Source organism: Harpia harpyja, chromosome 4 (assembly GCF_026419915.1).
Source record: "Harpia harpyja isolate bHarHar1 chromosome 4, bHarHar1 primary haplotype, whole genome shotgun sequence".
Classification (NCBI taxonomy): domain Eukaryota; kingdom Metazoa; phylum Chordata; class Aves; order Accipitriformes; family Accipitridae; genus Harpia; species Harpia harpyja.
Genome location: NC_068943.1, coordinates 81152472 through 81173709, shown reverse-complemented (window position 1 = coordinate 81173709; position 21238 = coordinate 81152472). Strand labels below are relative to the sequence as shown.

At 45.1% G+C, this 21238-nt stretch overlaps 1 protein-coding gene across 1 annotated transcript; it reads left to right on the top strand.

The window, feature by feature from the left end:
• Positions 1 to 345: 345 nt before the first annotated feature.
• PSMD11 (proteasome 26S subunit, non-ATPase 11) lies at positions 346 to 20452 on the top strand. The gene is made up of 14 exons (XM_052785022.1): positions 346 to 513; positions 2631 to 2732; positions 7990 to 8114; positions 11032 to 11103; positions 11464 to 11521; positions 13427 to 13621; positions 14139 to 14283; positions 14533 to 14593; positions 16237 to 16299; positions 16928 to 17053; positions 17614 to 17649; positions 18825 to 18876; positions 19917 to 20059; positions 20192 to 20452. The coding sequence occupies exons 1-13, from the start codon at positions 423 to 425 to the stop codon at positions 20057 to 20059; spliced, it is 1269 nt and encodes a 422-aa protein (XP_052640982.1). The 5' UTR covers positions 346 to 422; the 3' UTR covers positions 20192 to 20452.
• Positions 20453 to 21238: the final 786 nt, after the last annotated feature.

The window sequence follows — 21238 nt, the reverse complement described above, 5'->3', positions numbered from 1 at the left end:
GGGTGTGGGGATCCCCTGGGACCCTCCAGGAGGACGTGGCCATCCATGGGGTCACACCCGGGGGACATGCTCCCGCCCCCAGCACTGGTTGGGGGAATTTGGATCCACGGGTGGGGGGTGCCTTGGGTGGCCCATCACCCCACGCCAGCCCCCGCAGCCACAGCGGGTCCCCCCGCTGCCCCACGCTCGCCCTGTGCCCCCACCCAGCCCCTTCCCCGGACCACGCCCCCTCAACCAGACCACGCCCTCCTTCCCCAGCCCCGGCCCTCTTTTTCCCCAGGCCCCGCCCCTTCTCCAGACCACGCCCCGCGGCCTCCGCGCCTGGACTACGACTCCCGTCATGCCGCGGGCCCCGGATGGGGCGTGGCCTCCGCCGGCCGCTTCCGGGCCTGGCGGTGAGGAGGGAGTGAGGGAGCGGTAAGATGGCGGCGGCGGCGGTGCTGGAGTTCCAGCGCGCGCAGTCCCTGCTCTCCACCGACCGCGAGGCCTCCATCGGCATCCTCCACTCCATAGGTGAGGCCCCGCCGGCCGCCCCCGCTCCGCCGGCCGCCCCCGGCCGCCCGCCGCCGCCTCCCGCCCGTCGCCGCCGCCGGCTGCTGACTCACCGTGCGAGCCGGACGGGAGCGAGGCCTGGGCCCGCTCCGCCCGGCCCGGGCCCCGGCCCGCTCCACAGATGCGGGTCCTCCACCCGCACCGCGGGCCGGCGGGACGGGGCCGGGCCGCTGCCCGCCGCCGGTGCGGGCCCCGCGGGCCCGAGCGGCAGGGAGCCGCCGGGGTGAAGCGGGCGGCCGCGGCGGAGCCCCCCGTTCGGGGAGCCCGCCGGCGGAGCCCCGCGGTCTCGGGCCGGCTTCTCCTCCCCGTTCAACGCGGTGTGCCCCTGGGTGCGGGCGGAGGCAGCGGCGTGTGAACTTGCCTGCCTCGAAGCCCGTGGAGCGGCGTGTGCGGGGGCCGTGGCGGGCAGCGGTGCGGGCAGGAGTCTGCCGGTACCGACTGTTTGCTTCTGGGGTTTTTCGGTTGTGGTGGGACAGCGGCTGGGTGTTGCGCTGGTAGCGGCGGCCTGCAGCGGGTCCTCGGCGTGCTGATGGATGAGAAAACTCTGCTGGAAGTGGCATTTCCTCTTATAACACTAAAATACACCCGTTATTTAAATTACCTGCACAGAAAGTTTTGAGGAGTTTTTGTGTGTGCTGTGTCTGGAGCTTTAACTTCTGCTTGTTTCAAGGCAGATGCTGTTTGCGGCAATTACTTTGTTGGGCTGTCCTGGGCATCTAGCAGTGCCAAGGAGATGTTGGTGCTATGAAGTGGTTTGTAGGCGTAACGTGGACACCCCTCTTTATTTGGGGGTCGGGGCATACAGGGTAGGGAGAGGGGGTGCCTTCAAAACTGGTGTATAAAAGAGTAATTCTCAATTCTTGTAACATATGGTGATTTCTGAAAAGATGCTGTGACCTGCTGTTGCCCCGCTGTGTCGGGCAAATAAACGTTTCCTAGTGTCTGTATTAGACCTTGAAATTGGAATTGCTGAATGGTCTTTAAAAGTTGCTCGTCCCTCTCGGTGTTTGTCTGGTTAATTAGTAGTTGGTGTTCTCAAGCCTGTCAACACACCTACGACTTCCCGTCCACTTGGGCTCAGTCAGGAGTAACAGCTCGCGTTGCTGGCTGGTGTAAGCTGGAGCAGTCCAGAGAGCGTTGCCGCAATACTTTTCTGCTCAAGAGTGAAGTTACTTTGCTTTTAACACCACGTGTGTTAAATTATGGCTGCAGTCTGCATGCAAGGGTGGCGTGCAGGATTTCAGTTCCTTCTGTAGAACTGGGCAGTGGATTTTGGCTTTGTGTAGAAGTTGGGCAAACTCACCTGCACAGGGGATGCTGGAGATGAATATTTACAGGGTAGCAGGTGGCAGGGAAGAAAGTGTATTGTTTTGTGGATAACTTATATGAAATTGATGTTGTGTAAACACAGGTTTGGTGCTGCTGTATGTCATTTGGCCCTTCTGTGTACTTCAGAGCCAGAGTTACTCATGTTGGTACACAGAGTGATGATTGGATTGTCAGAGTTCGGTGTGGGAAGGAGAACTCACTCTTACAGCAGTTGTAACACCTGATCCATTCCTGAGTGAAAAGGGCAGACGTACCCAGTTCACAGAGCTGATGTTGTTCTTGTGCTGTGTTTTGACCACAGGATCACAACTTAATACTCATAGTGGCAACATCAGAAATCCCAATACCGGAATACCCAACCGCGGAAATGCCGTTAGATTTGTTTTATTTGGTTTTGTGGCATCAGTGGGAGAGGGTCTGTTGGGGGGTGATGGTGTTTTTTAAATAACACTTGAACAGCGGGACAAGCTTAATGAAACTACTTCAAAACTTAAATTATAGTCAAGTTGGAGCATGCAGTTGTACCTATCAGCTGGATTAAAGCCTTTGTGAAGTATGGACGAAGTGCTTTCTGTAAGCTATGCATTTAAAATTTCCACTTAATCTGCTTTCCAGATCTCGCAGGCCATGCTGGATTCACTATTGCCTGTTATAACAGTTACTTTTTCTGGTGACTTTCCAGGAGCTGACTAGTAATGATTATCTTCTAACTGAAATAGCATTAAAGGTAACTTTTCACTCTTTTCTAGTGAAACGCGATGTCCAGGAAAATGATGAAGAAGCGGTGCAAGTCAAAGAGCAGAGCATCCTGGAACTGGGGTCGCTTTTGGCCAAGACTGGGCAGGCAGAAGGTGAGCCTGAAATAAGTAACTGAGGTAACGGGTAAGAGATACATACATTCAAATTAATTTAGTCCCGTTGTTTAATGGGATAGAAGTAAAAGCGGTTTTTGGCAGGAAAAGTTCTCTCAGAGACAGGACAGAAACTAAAATACTAGATAACATAAAATATTAATCTCATGTTACTTGGCCCAGTATTCCAAAAGATTGCTCATGCGTTGGGCAGTTTAGTTTATGACCCTTTGACTTGTGGCCTTTTTAGTACGAGTGACTAAAGTTTTGTTAAGTTGTCATGTTTGAGATGAGAAGTTTCTCTTGTTTTGTTTTTAATAATATCAGAGCCTTCTTTCAAATTGGAAAGCTTGACCCAAAAAGTCCTTTCCACCAGCAGCTTTTTTCTCAATTAATTGATTTACCTGCTGAAACGTTACATCAGAAAATCCTCGCCCAGCTCTTCACAAGAGCAAGACTTGACAGTCCTTCTATTGTGAATGTGTGAAAGGACAGAAATGGAGTAAAATTCTCTATTCAACGATTCTTGAGTTGAATCTGTTCGTGTCTTCTGTTTCCTGGAAAGCTCAAGGCAGTGTGTTTGTTATTTTGTACACGGCAGTTTAGTTTTTTTTCTTTTGCTGAAGAATGCTCTTGCCTTTTCTGGAGCACCTTTCACCTCAAGCATTTTAGGAGCTGATACACCACATCCATATAAAGAGCATTCTGTCCGTGGCAGACAGTTGCCCATGGTATAGTCCTAATGTTTTCTAACTGTGTGCAACAATAATTCAGAATGTGAAGTGAAGCGTGTGTGCTTTTAACAGTCTGCAACTGGTTGGGGAAACCAGGCCAGCAGAAGGTTTAATCAAAATCAAATGAAATTCAACTGGGATGCCAGACCTAAAGTTAGAGTAGTTCATGGAAAGCAGTATGAGGTCTCAGATAGCGGCTCACCAAGATGATGGTTTTATATTTATTCTGAAACGCACACTTGGTGTCCTACTGTCCAGTCTTTGTAAACATCTCTTTTGACTTGGTCATTTAACTGATCTACCCACCTCTACATGTGTTTGAGCATTCTGGACACTGATCCCACTGTGATTTGCAATTGAACAGAGCTTGTGACAAAGTAGATTACTTGCACTTCGAGCAGTGCTGGAAACAAAGGTGCTATTCATCTCACCTAACTATAGATATCCACGTCTGATTTCCTAGTGTGGACTGCTTTTACAGTCAGTGGAGAAAAATAAGCCCTTCCAGAACACGATTCATCTCTTCCTACAGTAAGAATTTACAGGAGGACAAATGAAGGCTGCTGTACAAGTGCTTGTTTTTCTAATTGAATATTAAAGGACCTCAAGTCAATTAACTCAGGTATAGGTGTCTGGGCTGTATGAGTGCCCTTTGTATTCTGATGTTTGCTTCTGTAGAGATAACTAAACATGGCTTTGCTCCTGCACCAAGGAAGATGTTTGTTTGGGCTAAAAAGGGGGAAATCATCAGAAAAGTCTCTTCAAGTAAATGTGTGGATGTGCTGCTGGTGTACAGAAGCCTGAGAGGAGAGTTGTTAGGTGCATGATGGCCTCCTTGAACTTGGGGTAGTTTTGAGTTCAAGCTGAAGTCTTACGTGAGTATGAAGAACTTCAGTGTACTCTCAAAGTGGCTAGCTAATAGGGTTTTTAAGGGGAAGGCAAAGTAATTGAAAATGTCAATGTTAACTCATCAAAAACAGATTTGTGAAGGAGCAAATGCAAAATGTATTTGAAGTGCATTAAAGGGAACACTAAACTGCAGAGCAACTATATTCTGAATAGAAGAAAATTAATTTGGCAACATTAAGCAGCCAGTTGTGTATATGTAGATCGGGATGACATCGCCAGGTTGGGCTTTCTTGGGGATGTGTGGTAAAGCTGAGGGATAAGGAAAGGGGATACCACAGCTTAGAGATGTGCTACTCCTGTGGGAAAGACCTGGTCACCTTCCCTTTCTCTGTCTGCTTTCTAGGGTGAAGTAGACTAGTAGGAGTGACAAGCAGTCAGGGTCAGCAGCATCTTCTCCAGGTACATCTGTTCACAAAGATCCTCGCACCAGGCAGACACACAGATCTTCGTATCCGAGGGGAGTGAATTCAGTGCTGCATAACCTAACAAGGAAGTTACTGAGACTGTGTAGTTTCTGGCCCGAATGAAGTAGATCTCATCACTGTAGCTTTTGCTGCACACATTTTAGTTTTAGCTAGTGTCATTTCTTTCACAGATTTGAGGTGTTGCAGTGGCTTGTTGGCTACTTTAAAGCAATAACTTCTCGGAGATGAAAGGGTCTGTGAGCTGCAGCCTAGGGAGAAAATCAGCTGCAGTTTGGTGGGGTTTGAAACTTACAACTGCTGTGCTGCTGACTGACTGAGAGTGTAAAATGAACCTGTGGATTTTTAGAGGACTAACCTCTGTTGAACTATGGCCTTTGTTTAAAAGAATAACAAATGACCCTCTTTATCTGCTTGATAGAGTTTAAGGCTTGAACTGGTGGATTAATTTTTTTTTAGGACAGTTCTAGATTTTTATAGCATTGCTTAAAACTATAGAATTGGCATAACTCGGATCAGGAATTCAGGTACATGGCATTTTAGCTTGTGTAAGCACTTTCTCTGAGGATGAGCAGCAGACTTCATTTTCCAGAGCTGCTGCTTATCACTTCTCCAGAGCTGTCAATCACACCCCTTTACCAAGCGTTGCATTTACTTAAAAAAAAAAAAAAAATCCTAAAAATAGTTGACAGTTACACTGCTAGGAAAGAGAAATTTCTATGGGAACTTTGAGCTTGCATGTCTAAATGTGTAGTTTGCAAAATGTACAGATATATTCTAGCTGTTGACTTTGAATCTGCTTTCTAGTGAATTCTCGGGCAGCTGTTGAGCAAGTCAATGGAAAGATAAGTACTGCAGTATGTTTCACGTGATTTTTCCTTTTTTCTTCTAAAGTTCCTTTCCTGTGTGGAAAAGTACGTTGTGCACTAAGACCACGACTCAATGGGTCCTGAGAAGCTGGTGTACTGCAGCGATGCACAATAGGAAGAGTGGTACCTTGTACTAGTTGAGAGTTGATGGATCTCAGAGACAGTATCGCTGCCTTGATAAGACGGACTGAAAAACTGGCGAATTCTTAGTTACAGAGCTCAAAGCTAAGGATACAGTGCTGTGACCTGATGAGAAGCAGACTCGTTCCCTGTGTTAAGTGCTGCGTTTTCAAGTGCTTGTGTTAGTTGCATTAGGGAAGAGCACAAGAACCAGCTTCTGGGCAACTCCAGCTCTACTGCTGCTTCTCTTCTGAGCACAACAAGGTGACCTGGAGCCCACCTTTCTGAGCTCACATTGAGAGGAGGGATGCTTGAGAGTAGCTCTGCGCAAAACTGATGTGTTGGAAGCTGCTGTCATGGTAGTTTGTGTACTGTATGTGAAACCAAAGTGTTTGATTAAAATGGTTGGGATTTACATCTGTGAGTGGTACTGCAGATTGAGTGGTCCTCAGAATGAAGGCAGTGTGGGTAAAGTCATCGTCTGCCACGGGGCAGTAGGTAACAGTTCCTTGTTGAGTAAAAGCTGAGCACTGATTGAAACTGTCAGTAGCAGGGCTCAAGCTTGGATATTAAAGTAGCTGTACCTCAATTCTAGAAAAACCTGCCCATTAATTTTCAGACAGAAAGTAAAGCTTTTATGAAATCTTGGGCATGGCAGTCATAGCGCCTTGTTTTGTTCCCTGTACAAAGTTTGAGCAGCTCATTTTAGAAAGAGTCACAATTTGTTGCACTGCTGTTTGGAAAATAAGGCTCCTCTAAGGATTCAGGGCACACTCAAGATAAGTTTCATTTGTTCTGAAAACTGCACTTCCAGATGTATAAAAATGTCAGTACATCACTGTGAGCAATTGGATTGGAACACACTGTGAGTTCCAATTCCTAACCATGTAAGAAATGAGTTGTATCAGGCTTGATTAAACTTTTAAAGTAAATAGGTTGAAAAAGTAAAAAATATAAGGAATAATTTTTAGATATTATTAAGATGTCCTTGTAACAATTCTTTTGCATTACTGTTAAATGAAATATGAAGGAAATCTTGTTTTCAACTGTTTTTATTGGAATCCTCCCAAACTGAAATTCTGCTGATGCTCCTCCGTATACTAATTGAAATAAAATTAGACTGGTCTCTTATTTTAGTTTTGATTCCGATGCTAGTTTGGTATAGAGTGTATTGAAGATTTCTGAAATACTCATTACGGGGTTTGTTTTGGTTTTTTTTACTATCAAATCTCGTAAATGTGGTAGTGCGAGATCTAGCTGATATTTGGGTGAGACTTAAAATTCTGGGGCAAATAAGCTGTGATTTCACTGTATGACCCCACTACTTTATGAGTCAGTACTGAACCCTGCACTGGCACACTGCTAGTCTGCTGGAAGTATCGTCTTCCCCCAACTGTAAACAGACATCGCTGCAACCTGGCCCGATGGCTGTGTGTTGTTTATCGCAGGAGAAGACTTAACTTGTGCTGTGCAATTCCAACATGTAACTCCCTTCTGCTGGCATGAATGCCGAGTCCTGAAACTGCTGTGACATTGACTGCCATGTTCCTCTGCTCTGTAGGAATGACATTTTTAGTGTATTTCTTCATAAAGAAAGACTTTTCCTCTGTGAGCTTGAGACTAGCTTTATAACTGTAAACTAGTAAGGAGACTAGTAGAAACAGAAATCTAATTAAGTAAGGTAAGATCTAATTAGGTAATGTGGGTAGTTGAAGTGTTAAGAAATGTCATTTTTTTCAGCGGTGGCGCGCAGGGTGTATCTGACTTTCTAGGGCCGGCTAGGTATGGCAGATTAAAACGTCAAACTGTGAGTTAATAAAAACATACTTAAACTATAAACTCCGTTGCCCATTTTATAGAAAAATCTCAAAGCATTTAGCAGATGCTTACATTTTTAAAACACGCCTGAGGCAAGTGTAGTTAGAAATGGTGTTATAATTGGGTGAACTGAAGTAACGGGAAATGTATGCTGTGCGGGTAAGACTGGACCCCAACAGTCACCTTTGCCAGTCCCCGTGTTTACTGCAAGGCATTCCTTCAGGTGATGTTTATCACTCTTTTCCTGTAAATGATGTTGAGAGACTGCTTATAAAATGTTTGGTGTAATATATACTGCTGTGTATAGATGTGTCAGGTACTCCAGCTGCAGTGTGACTCTTGGCTGTGTGGTTGTATTTCATGATTTGTTTTTTTCTCTATACAGAGCTGGGAGGACTTCTGAAGTATGTTCGACCCTTCTTGAACTCCATCAGCAAAGCAAAGGCAGCCCGCTTAGTCCGATCTCTGCTTGATCTGTTCCTTGATATGGAGGCAGCAACAGGACAGGAGGTGAGATTTAAATTTCAGCACTAGTGCATTCCTCAAAAGCCTGTAACACCATTATCTGACCTAGTTTGCTTCACACTGAAGAATTATTCATGTCAGGAAACATTCATTTAATGCATTTGGATATATTCTATTAATAAAACATTAGATAATTTAATTCACTCATAACCATGTTTTTCTGCAAGCCTCATCCTGCTGCAGGTTAGGAGTAACTCTCACCCTGGGCATGTTTCTTAGACTCATGTTGCTTGCTGTTAGATGCACAGCATTAGTAGTATTTCGTAGTGTGATTAACGTTCGGGAGGTGAGAGGTGCTACACCTGTTCCAGGGAGCTCGGTCTAGTGGAAGGGTGGGGGCAGTGTGTGATGGCACAGAGCTAGAGGAGTGAGTCTTCAAGGTCTGTTCAGGAGTTGGTGGGATTAGATGGTGAATATTACTTAGCATCTTTCACCTGGAGACATGAAGGTGTATTGCATGGGGACACAGTGTGTGGTGAGTGTCTTGCTCTACAGAGGGCTTCTGGGGCATGAAAGTTATTCCTGAAGTGGGAATGGAAAAAGCTTTGCAGCTGCCAAGTGTAACCTACTTCCAGGGGATGAACTTCTTCACTAGAAAGCCCCTTTGGTCTAAGATAGCCCAGTTAGGATGTACTCCATTCTCGTTAGCTACCTAGAATACAGTTGGTTTTCTTTTTTTTGTTTTTGTCCATGTGACTTGTTGGTTATTTGGGAATGGGAGAAGGACAGGAGCAACTTGTAAATAAATGAGCAGCCACTTACAAGCAGTGCTGACCTGCAGTAGTATGGATTGTACTGGCACACCAAAGCAGTTAGATGGAAAGGGGAGGCAGGGAGGGTCTGAGCAACAGGTTAAGGGGAAAGCCAATGTAACACTGTACGCACGGCAACTGGCGTATTACGGTCTAGAAGAGGTTCTGCCATGTTGACAGGCAGGTGGCATTCTTGTTAGCCCAATTAGCACAGAAGTATCGTCCTTTAGTTCAGGTAACCTAGCAAATGTTCTTCGTTTGCTGTTCGGTTCTTGTGGCTTGTATGTCCTGTTACCATAAGCGGTGACAGAATCTTTTTGCTGCTGCTCTTTAGCAGAAGAGGTTAAGGGAAGTGGGGTGGGATGTACAGGTGAGAAGGAAACCCCTAAAGGTGTCAGGAGAAAATGAGTGGCTTCAGACTTTTTCTAAAGGTAGCTTGATGTAAATAACGATACTGGGATGCACTCCCAATAGGTGGCATTTTATGGCAGGGGAAGAACTTGGAGTAACAGCAATGGAAATATGGCCCACTTAGTCAAAATACTCACTTTCAAGCATATTCAGAAGCCAAACCCAAAACCTTAAGGAATTCTGACACCTAACCTGTGAGGTTCTTGATGCAGTAATCCCAAATACTTTCAGTGCCTCAGAAATGTTCAGAAGGACAGTTGTTTCCTTGGTGTAACATATATCAAGAAGACTCCCAGGAGTCCAGTAAAGCAATGAAATTAGAGATTCTCCAGCTCCTAATGCTCCAGCTATCACCGTGCAATAAATTGCGACTTCATAATGGCTTTTCATAAAATGTCCCCATTTAATAAGTAGTGACGAGGAGCTGGCAAGCGCTGCAGTGTAGTACAGCTGCAGAGCTGCCCCAGAAACAGCTGCGATCCAGAGATTTTGGGAAAAGGCATTCCTGAGCCTAGCACCTCAGGATGACTTACTGTATATTGTTGGCCAGTACTAAATTGGCACCATCTGCTAATTGGGGTGGGACATGACTGCTTTATTCATCAATGGAATCTCAGCAGTCTTAAAAATATGAGAAGCCATTGGGTTCCTTTACTCCGCTTTGAAGCAATAGAAAAAACATCCAGTGTCACTGACTGGCTCCTGGCACCTAACTCCGTTATAAACAGTGGAGCCCGGCACCTCTGTTGGTTTATACTACTAAAGGACACACATGGTCTGACATATTTAGGCCCTAAAACACATGCTCTTCATTTTTCCTTTCTTTCTAGAGCAATTGAAAATACATTTTTCTCTATGGCAGAATGAAATGGTGCAAAACACGCTGGAAGGGATCTCAAAAGTCTTTTAGTCCTTTCCTTGCCCTAAGGCAGAATCAGTTCTCATGTAGCCAGATGTTTTTAGTTGAAACAAAAACACAGCTGTTTAAGAAATGCTATTAGGATTTCAGCAGTAATTTTTACTGGTGAAACCTTGGAAGCCAAATCTTTATTTTCATATTCCAGTGTGGAAGGATTGTCCCTGGTGGTCAGAAAAAGTTATTGGAAGCCAAATGCATTAGAAAAGCAATTGAAGAAGGTGGTCTGTTGGCTAAAGCTTAAACTAAACCTTAGTTTGCCTTCTGAACTTTACTTTCTCTTGCAGAGTGTGTTACAAGTAGTATAATACTGTGAACGTTGTTACAAAGTGCAGGAAGTTAATCTAGCAAAGAGAACATGAAAATATGTAGCATAAACAGTAGCTGTTCTATATCATTTTGTGCAACATTTCTGTGAGTTTAAACTCTGGTGTCAACAGGATGCAGCCTGAGGCTAAAGTGTATCGTGTGTGGTTACTAGTGAGTCCTTGTTGAAGAGAAGTCATAATCTTGCAGTGTTGAGCTGCAGTTCTCATCAGTGGTGAACTACACTTTACTGTGGTAATATTAAAGGTGTCGTTCAGAGACATTTGGGATAGGCGCTAATGATGAAAGCTAATCTCCAGGCTCATTTTAAAGTAAAGCTAATTTGGTGTTTAGCAATGCTGCTGTTCAGACAGGAATGACTTTTTTCCTTAAACTACATTGTGGAGATTCAGGCTTTGTTGTATTTTTGTTGCTTTGTAGGAAATGATTGAACCATACTGCTGTTTTAAAGAGGGGCAGCAGAAGGCTTTACAAATTTCTTTCTGCTCCCTTTAAGGTTGACCTGTGTTTAGAGTGTATTGAATGGGCCAAATCAGAGAAGAGGACTTTCCTACGCCAGGCTCTGGAGGTACGTTGCATTGCGGATCCCAAACCTGTGTAATAGCGTCTTACCTTTGTCAGATTTGATACTTGTAAAAGTAGAGAACTTGTAGTGTGTTGTCCATATCTTTGTACATGTAATGGATGGGCGATAACAATTACACTAAAGTTAGTGACCCTTCTTGAATAAGCAGGATTTTACCTGTTGTGTTTAGACTAGCCAATCTTTCAAATGGCAGATCTTGCAGAGCTGGACCGTATAATGTAATGAACACAAACTAATTTAGTGAAGTCTGTGCAGATAAGAATATAAAGTTTCATTTTACAAAATAAATCTGTACTACCTTTCTCTGGCTTTCCTCACAGCAGTTCCTTTTCTGTTCTTCAGGCGAGGCTGGTCTCTTTGTACTTCGATACCAAGAGGTACCAAGAAGCACTGCAGCTAGGTAAGTCTCCCACTAGGTGGTGGTAGTAGTTCTTTGCTTTGAAATTAGCCTTGAGGCTGACAAGGGAAGTGATCAACTACGTCATGTTCCTTGATGAGTTTTGTAGGACTTGGGCATTAATTTCTCAGTGCTATACCAGTTCTGCCATCTTTTTCCACAGCTTGGTGATAAAAGCTTTTAGAGATCTCTTTGTTCTCATCATTTGTTCATTTCAAATAATTTTGGAAGCAAAGAGGAGCTGTGTCCAGTTGAAGGCCATCAGGTTTGGGCCCTGCTGGAACATACGTAGTATACTGCTGTGGTCGGAGAGGTTGAAGGGAGAAACCAGCTTTTTTCAGTTTGCTTAAATACAGCCTCAATAAAAGCAGTAGTAATGCCAGGAAATGGCAAACCTCTAAGGATGTAATTAGACAGGCTCTTGTGAAGTAGTGTAAAGGCTTTAAGAATTTGCTTTTGCACCACCTGAGATATGGTAATTAACCATGTGAACTCTCCTACTCTGCTACAAAGCAGAGTAAAGCAGGTCATCTTACACGGCCCAAGTCCCTTTGGTGCTTTTCAAATGCTCATTTTGCAAATGACTGCAGTAATGTAAGATGAGGTTTAAGCTGGCTAAAGGGTATTTGTACAGACTGCTTCACCAGCTCAGCACATGGGTATGAGCAGGGCTGAGGGATGACTGCACTGACATGGACAGCAGTGCTCACCCAGGCAGTGGTGATGCCTCACCAGGGACCCGTCACTTCTTAAACAGTGTGGTGGCAAGAGCATGTGTCATGTCCAGAGTCACCTGGGAGACTCGTATCTGATCAGAATATCAGGTTATGTTAAGTGCTCTGATACATGGAATTCAATATCAAGTTAGAATTAGTTTGCATACGGATATGTAATGAACTCAGGTTTAAACTGATCAGAGTCCACACTCCAAAGCTGTACTTAATTAACTTAATCACTTGGATGATGGTGGTACAGCTTAGGGAGTTGTAAAGGCCTGTACCTATAGGACAGCCTCTCTGAAAGATCTATTGAGATGTCAACGTTGTGCACTAGCATTTCTATGTGGCTGGCCAAGATATGGTTATGTCCACGGCCGTGGGGAGTAGGTGCAAGCAGTGAGTCTCTATGGGATGTTTCTTGGGAGAGTCCATTATCTTCCACCTAGTTATGCAGTTTCAGCTGTGGTTTTCAGCTTTTGAGCACAGCAAGTGAGGATAAGGTTCTCATCTCTGCCCTAAGTTAGTTCTTTAGTTTGTAGTGGGGGGAAAGAAGGGGAAGAGTTTCCTGTAAGGCTGGCTCTTTCTGTCCTCATGAGGCTTTAATGTGACAGTTTATCTAGGCTTTTCTTAGGCTGTCCATTCCTACCTCCTAAACTTCATCTGTGGATGTCTTGTGCTTAAAACATTGCTTCCTCATCCCCTATTCTTAGGAGTTGCTTGAAAATCCTCAGGTCTCACCCTAGGGGAATGATGCAGGACCGGGCAGTACTTCAGGTTTGCTCGGAGCTCCGAATGTGAGTGGTAAATCATGCTGTTGTCTGGGGAAGGGGTACCAGAGTGACAATCTGAACTGCACAACCCATCCTTGACTTTCTGCTGAGTGTCTGCTGCCCGCGATGAGGTGGCAGAGACATGCTGTCCATGTACCCAAGTATTCTCACTGCCCTCTTCCGCCTCTAACACAAAACTGGTTCATTCTTCTCCAAATGTGGACTGACACTGACCTACTGTTATTTCTTCTCCTTTGTTTCTTCTTGGAAGAACAGGTTGTGTAAGCCTAGCCTCCCTTCCTCAAAGCCTGTACTGCTGTGGGGGAAGAAGGGTGTAATCTGGAAAGACTTGGTTTGTGTAGTTGTTGATAGCAGATGCAGAGCAGGTTACAAAGGTTCTTGTTCTTCCCTGCTGCTAGGCTCCCAGCTTCTTCGGGAATTGAAAAAGATGGATGACAAGGCATTGCTGGTGGAAGTGCAGCTGTTAGAAAGTAAGACTTACCATGCCCTGAGCAATCTGCCAAAAGCAAGAGCAGCCTTAACCTCTGCACGGACTACAGCCAATGCAATCTACTGTCCACCTAAGCTGCAAGCAGCGTTAGACATGCAGTCAGGTAAAGCCTTTCAGGAGAAGGGGAAAGTCTAGGACTTGTCATGATGCATCAGTTGACTGATATTTGTTCTTTCCTGAGTGAATCACAGAAAATGATGTTAGGTGGGACCTCAAGATATCTACAAGTCTGCCCAGCTGCCTCAAGGCAGGATCAGCTGTAATTACATTGTTCCTGACACATGTTTTTTCAGTCTGTTTTTGAAAACCTCTGGTGGTGGAGGGTCTGTAACCTCCCTAGGCACTACAGCATTACACCTTGTTAGTATAACTGTAATGTTGTTCCTGACCTGATTCTCAGGCACTTACCTGAAGTGCCCCGAACTTGCCTTTCTTAACATGTCCTCTTAAGAGAGGGCATGGATGCTCTTCTGATAGAGATGAGGTAAAGGGAGGCACAGAAAGAAAGGATTCCATTTACTGAAGTACCAGATAAAGCACTGGGCAACCAAATTGTTCTGTTCTCTTCCAGTCATGTTCTGAATTAACTCTGATGCCTGCCTGTTTGTTCCTCTCAACAGGTATTATCCATGCAGCAGAAGAGAAGGACTGGAAAACAGCCTATTCATATTTTTACGAGGCGTTTGAGGGATATGATTCAATTGACAACCCAAAAGCCATCACTGCGCTGAAATACATGTTGCTGTGCAAAATCATGCTGAACATGTATGTGGCAAATGGTTCTGTGAAGAACACTTCCTACATTTAAATGGGAAAGGGTTTTCATTTACAAGACTCTAATGAAAGAACTCAAGCAGACAAGCTTGCTGTTTGTCTTTATGACCTAATCAATGCTTCTGATACAATGTTACTTGAGTTGTAGTAATTTGCTATTGGGAATTTTTGAGACACATTTAGATTTAAGCTGACCATGTTGTTGAATAAATGCTCTCTTCCCTTCCTTCCCCTCTCTAGCCCAGAAGATGTGCAAGCATTAGTGAGTGGAAAGCTTGCTCTGCGGTATGCAGGAAGACAGGTATAGAAACTTAATCATTTCTATCTTCCTATTATTTCTGAGAATATTGTGGTGTTATTTTTGTCAAATACTTTGGTCTTTTCATACCGAAATACCCTTCACTTCTGAGTGTCCTGAACGAGATCCAGAACTGATTAAGTTACCATAAGTCAGTTGCCTTCAAAGGGATTACAGTGACTTTCACCACCTGAGAATCTGGCCTGCTCGCTTCATTTTCTCTGTTTTTCTCCTCCTCGCTTTCTTCATGAACTACTAAATGCCTAATGCCATAAGGTACTCATGTCTCAACCCTCGCCAACTGCTCTGCAGCCATGGATCTGATGCATTTAAATCCAGGTTATTCATTGTTTTTACTCACGTTGTAGCAAGTCCTGAAAATCCATTCATAGCAGTATAGCTGAGCAGCTTGAGACCTAGATGACTGTAAGGTGGAAGCCAAGCAGCTGGGGAGTTGTTAAATCAGCTGTTTATTCTAACATGTTAGCTTGTCAGTCTGTGAATGCCACCCCCATATTAAATCCAGGGACGCTTATATAAAGTACAGGGCCAAAAGCCAGGTGTGCCAGGGTCTGAGCCAGGCTTACACACTGATGCCCTCGGTGCCTTTGGTCAGCCAGCTATTTACTTTGACGCAGGAGCTAATACTCACCTACCTCACAGAGGATTGGGGAAGCTATTTAGTATGCTCACTGACCTCCTCTACATGTGTAGAAAAGTCTGAAGTGGGGATATCCCTGCGTTATCCCTGCTGGATCACGAAGGGCAGCCCTGGCCCTGCTTCATACCCTTCCCTTGAGTGGCAGCTGGGTTGGAGGTTGCTTTTCAGAGCATGAGGGCAGTGTACTGTGGAGGAAGTCTCAGCTGTTCCCTGCACTGTCCTTCTGAGACAGCAGTGATCACAAGTTCCTGCAGCAGCTGTGGAGGCTGAGCTTAGGGAGCAGAGAGAAAGTGGGCAGCCTTGGGGACAGCTCAGTGGGAGAGATGATAGCAGAAGCCTGTGCCTTCTGTGCCATAGCCACCAGTTCATCCTGCTTGTCTCATGCACTTATTTCTCTCACCACTTGGAAACTGTTCTTCTAGTGGTGTTACTTTGTTTAGTATAAATATAGTAGTTTGGTTATGGCCTAGTCTTTTGCTTTGTTTCAGCAACTGTTGGGTAGACAAGAAACATTTTCTGATGCTGTCCATGGTAGGGTAACCATAGGACTTCTGCCCTGCTTCTGTTGCTCAGCAGAGGAAATGTGGCCTGCTGAAGGCGAGAAACTCAACTTAAGGGCTGAAAATGGCCATGTTCATTAAGCAAGTGCCAAAATGTTCACTTTCCGTAAAAATTGTATCAAACTTGCTCCCGGCCTGCAACCTGATAGGAACTGCAGCTGGTATTCTCAAACCTTACAAAACTTGAGTTCGTTGTTTCTGTGAAGCTGATTTCATGCTGTGTCCTGCAGCTGTTCTGTATGTTCTCCTTATTAGCAGCTGTTCTTACTCTGCCTGTGTGGAAGTAACCCTGACATGGCTTTGTAGCAAAAGGAACATTCCCATTTCGCTGTTTAAGCACGTTTTCAGTATACTGCACAGTTGGCGTAATAGCACTGAGAGGAGAATCCAGAACAATAACCTACTCTCATTTTCTTTCTCTGCAGACAGAAGCACTAAAATGTGTGGCACAAGCCAGTAAGAACCGATCGCTGGCAGATTTTGAAAAGGTGAGTCAGGAGACAGAAAATGGGGCCTGGCTGGACAATACATTTTGTTTTGGGAAGTTGTAGGAGCTGCTACATCCCACAGCAGGAAACCATAAAAACATGCATAGAAAGCAACAGTGCATCAAGCAAATACCCCACAATAATCAGCCAGTTTGGTTTTCGCAGCATGGGGAGTAATAGCTTGCTTGAAATGAGGATTTTTTTCCTTTTTTTTTTTTTTTTTTTTTTTCTGGAGAGTGAACTCAGAAGCAGTGTCCTGTACTTTTGGTGCTGTTCACTGCGATGTGTATCTTCCTAAATTTTTTCCTGGCTTCAGGAAGAGCACCACAGAGATAACGGAGAGGATTCCCATGTCAGGGAACAATCCTGTCATGCCATCTCCTGAGTGTAAACTGGAGATTCTGGCTGCTAAGCTCCAGCAGCATAAAGATGAAGGATGCTTGCTGCACGGTGCTTGAAATGCTGCTAGGCTGTCGTGACCTCCTGGCCTTTTATCTAAGTTATGGGATTGGATTAACTACTGATACTTTGCTGGGCAGGGAGGGAAGACTATTTCATACTCAGAGGGCCTTGAGGACAGGAGACCTGTCACTACCTGAATTATTTGTTCCCACTGTGTCTTCCGCAGGCTCTGACAGACTATAAGGTGGAGCTCAGGGACGACCCCATCATAAACACTCACTTGGCTAAGCTCTATGATAACTTATTGGAACAGAATCTGATCAGAGTCATTGAGCCCTTCTCCAGAGTACAGGTAAATGTTTCCAGCAAGCACACTGACATGCTGGTACCTCTGTCCCCTGCTGTTGGTGGGTGAAGGACTTGTTCCCGTGCAGAATACTTCTTACTCAGAGCTGCTCAGCACTTCCAGAGCTCAGGGTTCATCATGTTCAGCTGAAAAATAAGGAGGGGGCTGAGGGGAACTTTGGAAAACCACGTTCCAGAGTCATAGCCCTTTCCACCCATTTCACTTAATGCGCACTGAAAGGTGGCCATGCTTTTAACACTGAAGGTAACAGTGTTTGGCTTTTAAGGGCTCTGACAGGGTGTGGGTAAAGCTGCAATAATCTTGGAGAATAAATATTATTTTATGTTTCAGAGTGAAATGGCTTTAGGTGTCTAGTCCATCTTCAGTTAAAATTGGATTTGAAATCTGTAGGACATGAAGCCACAAAGCAGAGAAAGCTGTTGGAGATTTTTAGGCCAAAGCGTTTACAGGCCCTTGTGCTGTTCCATGGAAGAGTCCCATACCTCGGTGCTGTGTGTCAAAAGTGCAGCTAAAGATTTACTTAACTCTATTGGTCTCTCTTATAGATTGAACACATATCCAGCCTCATCAAGCTCTCAAAGGTAAGAATATCACTAGAAATCAGTGGCACGTCTTAAGAGGGCAAAGGAATTGAGGTCAAATGCCATTTGCCACCGGGAAATAAATGTAGGCTATTAAGTCTGACAGATCACCTCCACGGCATTTACAGGCAAATATTGCTCTTGGGAACTTTAACATGGACAGTTTCCAGGAGGCATCGGACTGGCTTCCTCTGCTCTAGTCTTTGCTGTAACATCATCTTCCTTCACGTGGGTTTTACTCCCGTTGTTAGCATTTGCTTTTTACTGGGGGTAGATTTTCCTCTGCTGTAGTAACAGCTCATGTTGTGACCAGCTCAGTCTTCCCAATTGACCTGCATTTAATCCTTGTGAGTGTGCCCGGAGGAGTCTGTCTTAGACCCTGAAGATACAGGATCCAGCTAATCAGTTTGAAGTTTCATTAGGGATGTGTATGTCACATTGACTATTGCAATAACTGCTTTACAGATAATCCCAACCAGATTAAGTTTTAGGAAAATCCACTGTAGACCCAGCCAGTTGCATCCTGAAGTGCTTTTGTCCTGTATTAGCATTAAGGCCAGAGGTTTGGAAGTGTACTGAGCTCGGCCTTTATGGTCGGTACATCATCTATCCTCTTTTTCTCTTTGTGCAGTCTTTTCCTAGACTAGCCCTTGGTGTTTAACACATACTTAATAGTTTGAGTAAAAGCTGGACTGCAGTTGTTTCTTAACTGCGGCTGTGTGTCCTCTGTCCAAAGAGCGGAAGCGGAGCAGACTGCTGTGGGGCCTTGCTTGGCACTGGGCAGGAGGTCAGCTCGGTATTGAGTGGCTTGAATGACGCTTCGCCAACACTTGACTAAATACTTGCTGAACCAAGCTAGAATGCTCCAGATCCTGTAATGAGTAATGCCTGTGTGAAGTGACAGTTACACAGTCTTTTGTGGACCGAGAGGGCAAGACATCCCAGTGTTCTCGTCATTAAAAGCTGCTGCTTAATTTCGTATGTCATCTAAAGCTTATGGTAGTATCAAGCAGCGTGCAAGGAGAGATCTGTCCTGACATCATGTTCAGTGATGAAATAGCTGCTTTTAAGCAGTGCTTATATCCCGCCAGGGCTGTTGAGGAGTGTGGAGTAGTAAGATTTGCTTTTCTTTGTGTAGTTCCGGGAGACACGTAATTTTTCTGCTTCAATTTCAGGCTGAGGTAGAAAGGAAACTGTCACAGATGATCTTGGACAAGAAATTTCATGGTGAGTCTCTGCATCCTTCAGTCTCGACTGCCTTGCGGCCCAAGGCCAGGTTGTGTGTAAGCAAGCTGTGGATAGACCCTTCTTTATCACTGCACCTTTGAACCCCGGGTGTCTTCCTTAGACTGCTCTGCTCGGCTTCAGACAGCAGACATGCAGGTTAACAGGCACTATGGGAAGAGTAGTGAGCGGTGGGTTTATTTGTTACTCTATCTGTTGTCATGAAGGCTGTTCCTATTGCTCCATCTGCCATCATTAAGGTCAAGGCTTAATTTCTCACAAATCAGAAACTGCTGTCAGTCCTTACTGTGACTACATCCAAGGACAGTTGTGAGACCCACTGGTGGGCTATCTAGCAAAGATGTGCTCCTCTGCCTTGGAGCTTACTGGAGTATGTGGTCACCTTTCCCAGATAATTTGTGTCAAGAGCATTTTGCGTGTTGGCAGGCGGCACCCACACAGCACAATGGATTGGTTTGGGTTTGTCTGGGACCACAGGAGGCTGCTTCTCTAACAAGCTCTCAAGGAAAGAGCTCTGTTCTTGTTTACGTTGTCCCTAGTGTCGATTTAGAAAGCCCTCTTGATCTAGCTGAGGAAGATGAATGGCCAAAAGAAGCATATTGGTTGGAGAATAGCTCAAAAATTACAGAACCCAGCTGCAGTGCCCATCTGGCACCGGGAAATAGTTTAATTATAAACTGGCTTTTTTTTTTTTTTTGCCTTGCTCCGGTGTTGTGCCGAGCCATCCTGCTGGGCACAGAGGCCTTGAGGAGGAAGGTAGCTGATAGGGAATGGGCAGGCATAAGCATCTCTGGGATGTCGTCTTGGGCCCCTCTCCAGGATGGGTTTTTTTTTTTTCTGGGTAAGCTACCCCTAATGGAGTCCAGACAAAAATCAGTCAGCCAGTCAAGTACAGCACATGAGCCCCTTCCAAACCCAACACAGCTGACCGTCCGTTTGCTGGGTAGATCCCTAAATTCCTGCTGTCTGGAAGATGTGATCTGTCAAGTGTTACACTGGTGACCGCAGCTTTGTGCCCACAGGCATCCTTGACCAAGGCGAGGGAGTCCTGATCATCTTCGATGAACCCCCTGTAGACAAAACTTATGAAGCTGCCCTCGAGACTATTCAGAATATGAGTAAAGTAGTGGATTCGCTCTACAACAAAGCCAAGAAGCTAACATAGGTGAGTGGAGGCAGGAGCCGGAGGTCGCAGCTGCTCCGGACCTATCGCTCCTCCCAGGCCAAGGTGCGGTTTGTGTCCTTGAGGCTTGTTTTCTCTCCTCTCGATTGACGTGGCTCTGTTTTCTTTTTGCAGAGTTGAATTTGCTAGCTGTCATTTGGAGAGTGTGTGTGACAGGAGAGTGAAACCTTTGGGAAAATGTTAGGAGACTTTTTTTTCTTTGTTCTACTTTTCGCTCGGAAAGTTTTTAAACTTCCTCATCCAGTGCATCTTGTATTCCATACGATGCGTGTTCCAGTTTCCATGTAATCTTTACTGGCCGAACTTTGTATCTGGGGGGGGAATATTGTTTAAACGAAGAGGGTATTCTAAATAAAAGGAAAAAGGCTTACACTACCTAAACATGTGCTTTCCACTTCCTGAGGGATGGCAGAGAGTTAAGCAGGGACAATGTTTTGTTACCAGTAGGTGCCCAAAACAAGTTTGTTTCATCTCCCTCTGCTCTGAAATCTGAGACTTACTGACAGTGTATAAGCAGCCAAGTTTATTCCATTTGTACTGAACCAAAAAAACCCAAAATGTACAGACTGCTGGTTTATTTTTAAATCTTAAAGGCCTCGGATCCCCTTGAAAGCAGCTCCACAATGATTTTCCTGAAGGCTTTCGCACCCGAGGCACCTGCTTCAGAATTGTCATTGTGCTGTGCTAGACCAGAGCCACCCTGTGCAGCCAAAAATCTCAAGACGGCTGCAGCCACTGTCTAGACCATTAGGCCAGTTTCTAATAAAGGGAACAGCGCAGGTTTCCCCTGGAGGCCTGTATTGCATGCTATTGTTTTAAAATAGACTAGATTTTAAATGTTTTATCCCTCCCCCCACCTGCACTGGTAGGAAGAACAGGTGAGCAGGTGTTCCTCAAGTCCTCGCCTCCCTGCAGGAGCCAAACCTTTTCCGGCGGGGAGGCGAGTCGCTGCCCTGGGCGCTGATCAGACTGTCATTATTTACCTCTGCTGTGTTAGTGTTTCTTTTTTTTTTTTTTTTTTTTAAACATCTGATGTGAGACAGCTTGGCCCTTCTGGAATAACCTAGTGCAGCACTCGCCGGGGATCTTCCTTGTTACTGTTCCAAAGTCATATATGTGGGGGGTGGAGCACGGTGTATTCCAGCATGTTTCATTTTATGG

What these genes read in the sequence shown, in the direction of transcription:
- PSMD11 (XM_052785022.1), top strand. Translation starts at nt 423, where the DNA reads ATGGCGGCGGCGGCGGTGCTGGAGTTCCAGCGCGCGCAGTCCCTGCTC. An exon ending in TCCTACGCCAGGCTCTGGAG is followed by an intron (nt 11,104 to 11,463) that starts GTACGTTGCATT and finishes TCTGTTCTTCAG; the next exon opens with GCGAGGCTGGTCTCTTTGTA. An exon ending in CCAAGAAGCACTGCAGCTAG is followed by an intron (nt 11,522 to 13,426) that starts GTAAGTCTCCCA and finishes CCCTGCTGCTAG; the next exon opens with GCTCCCAGCTTCTTCGGGAA.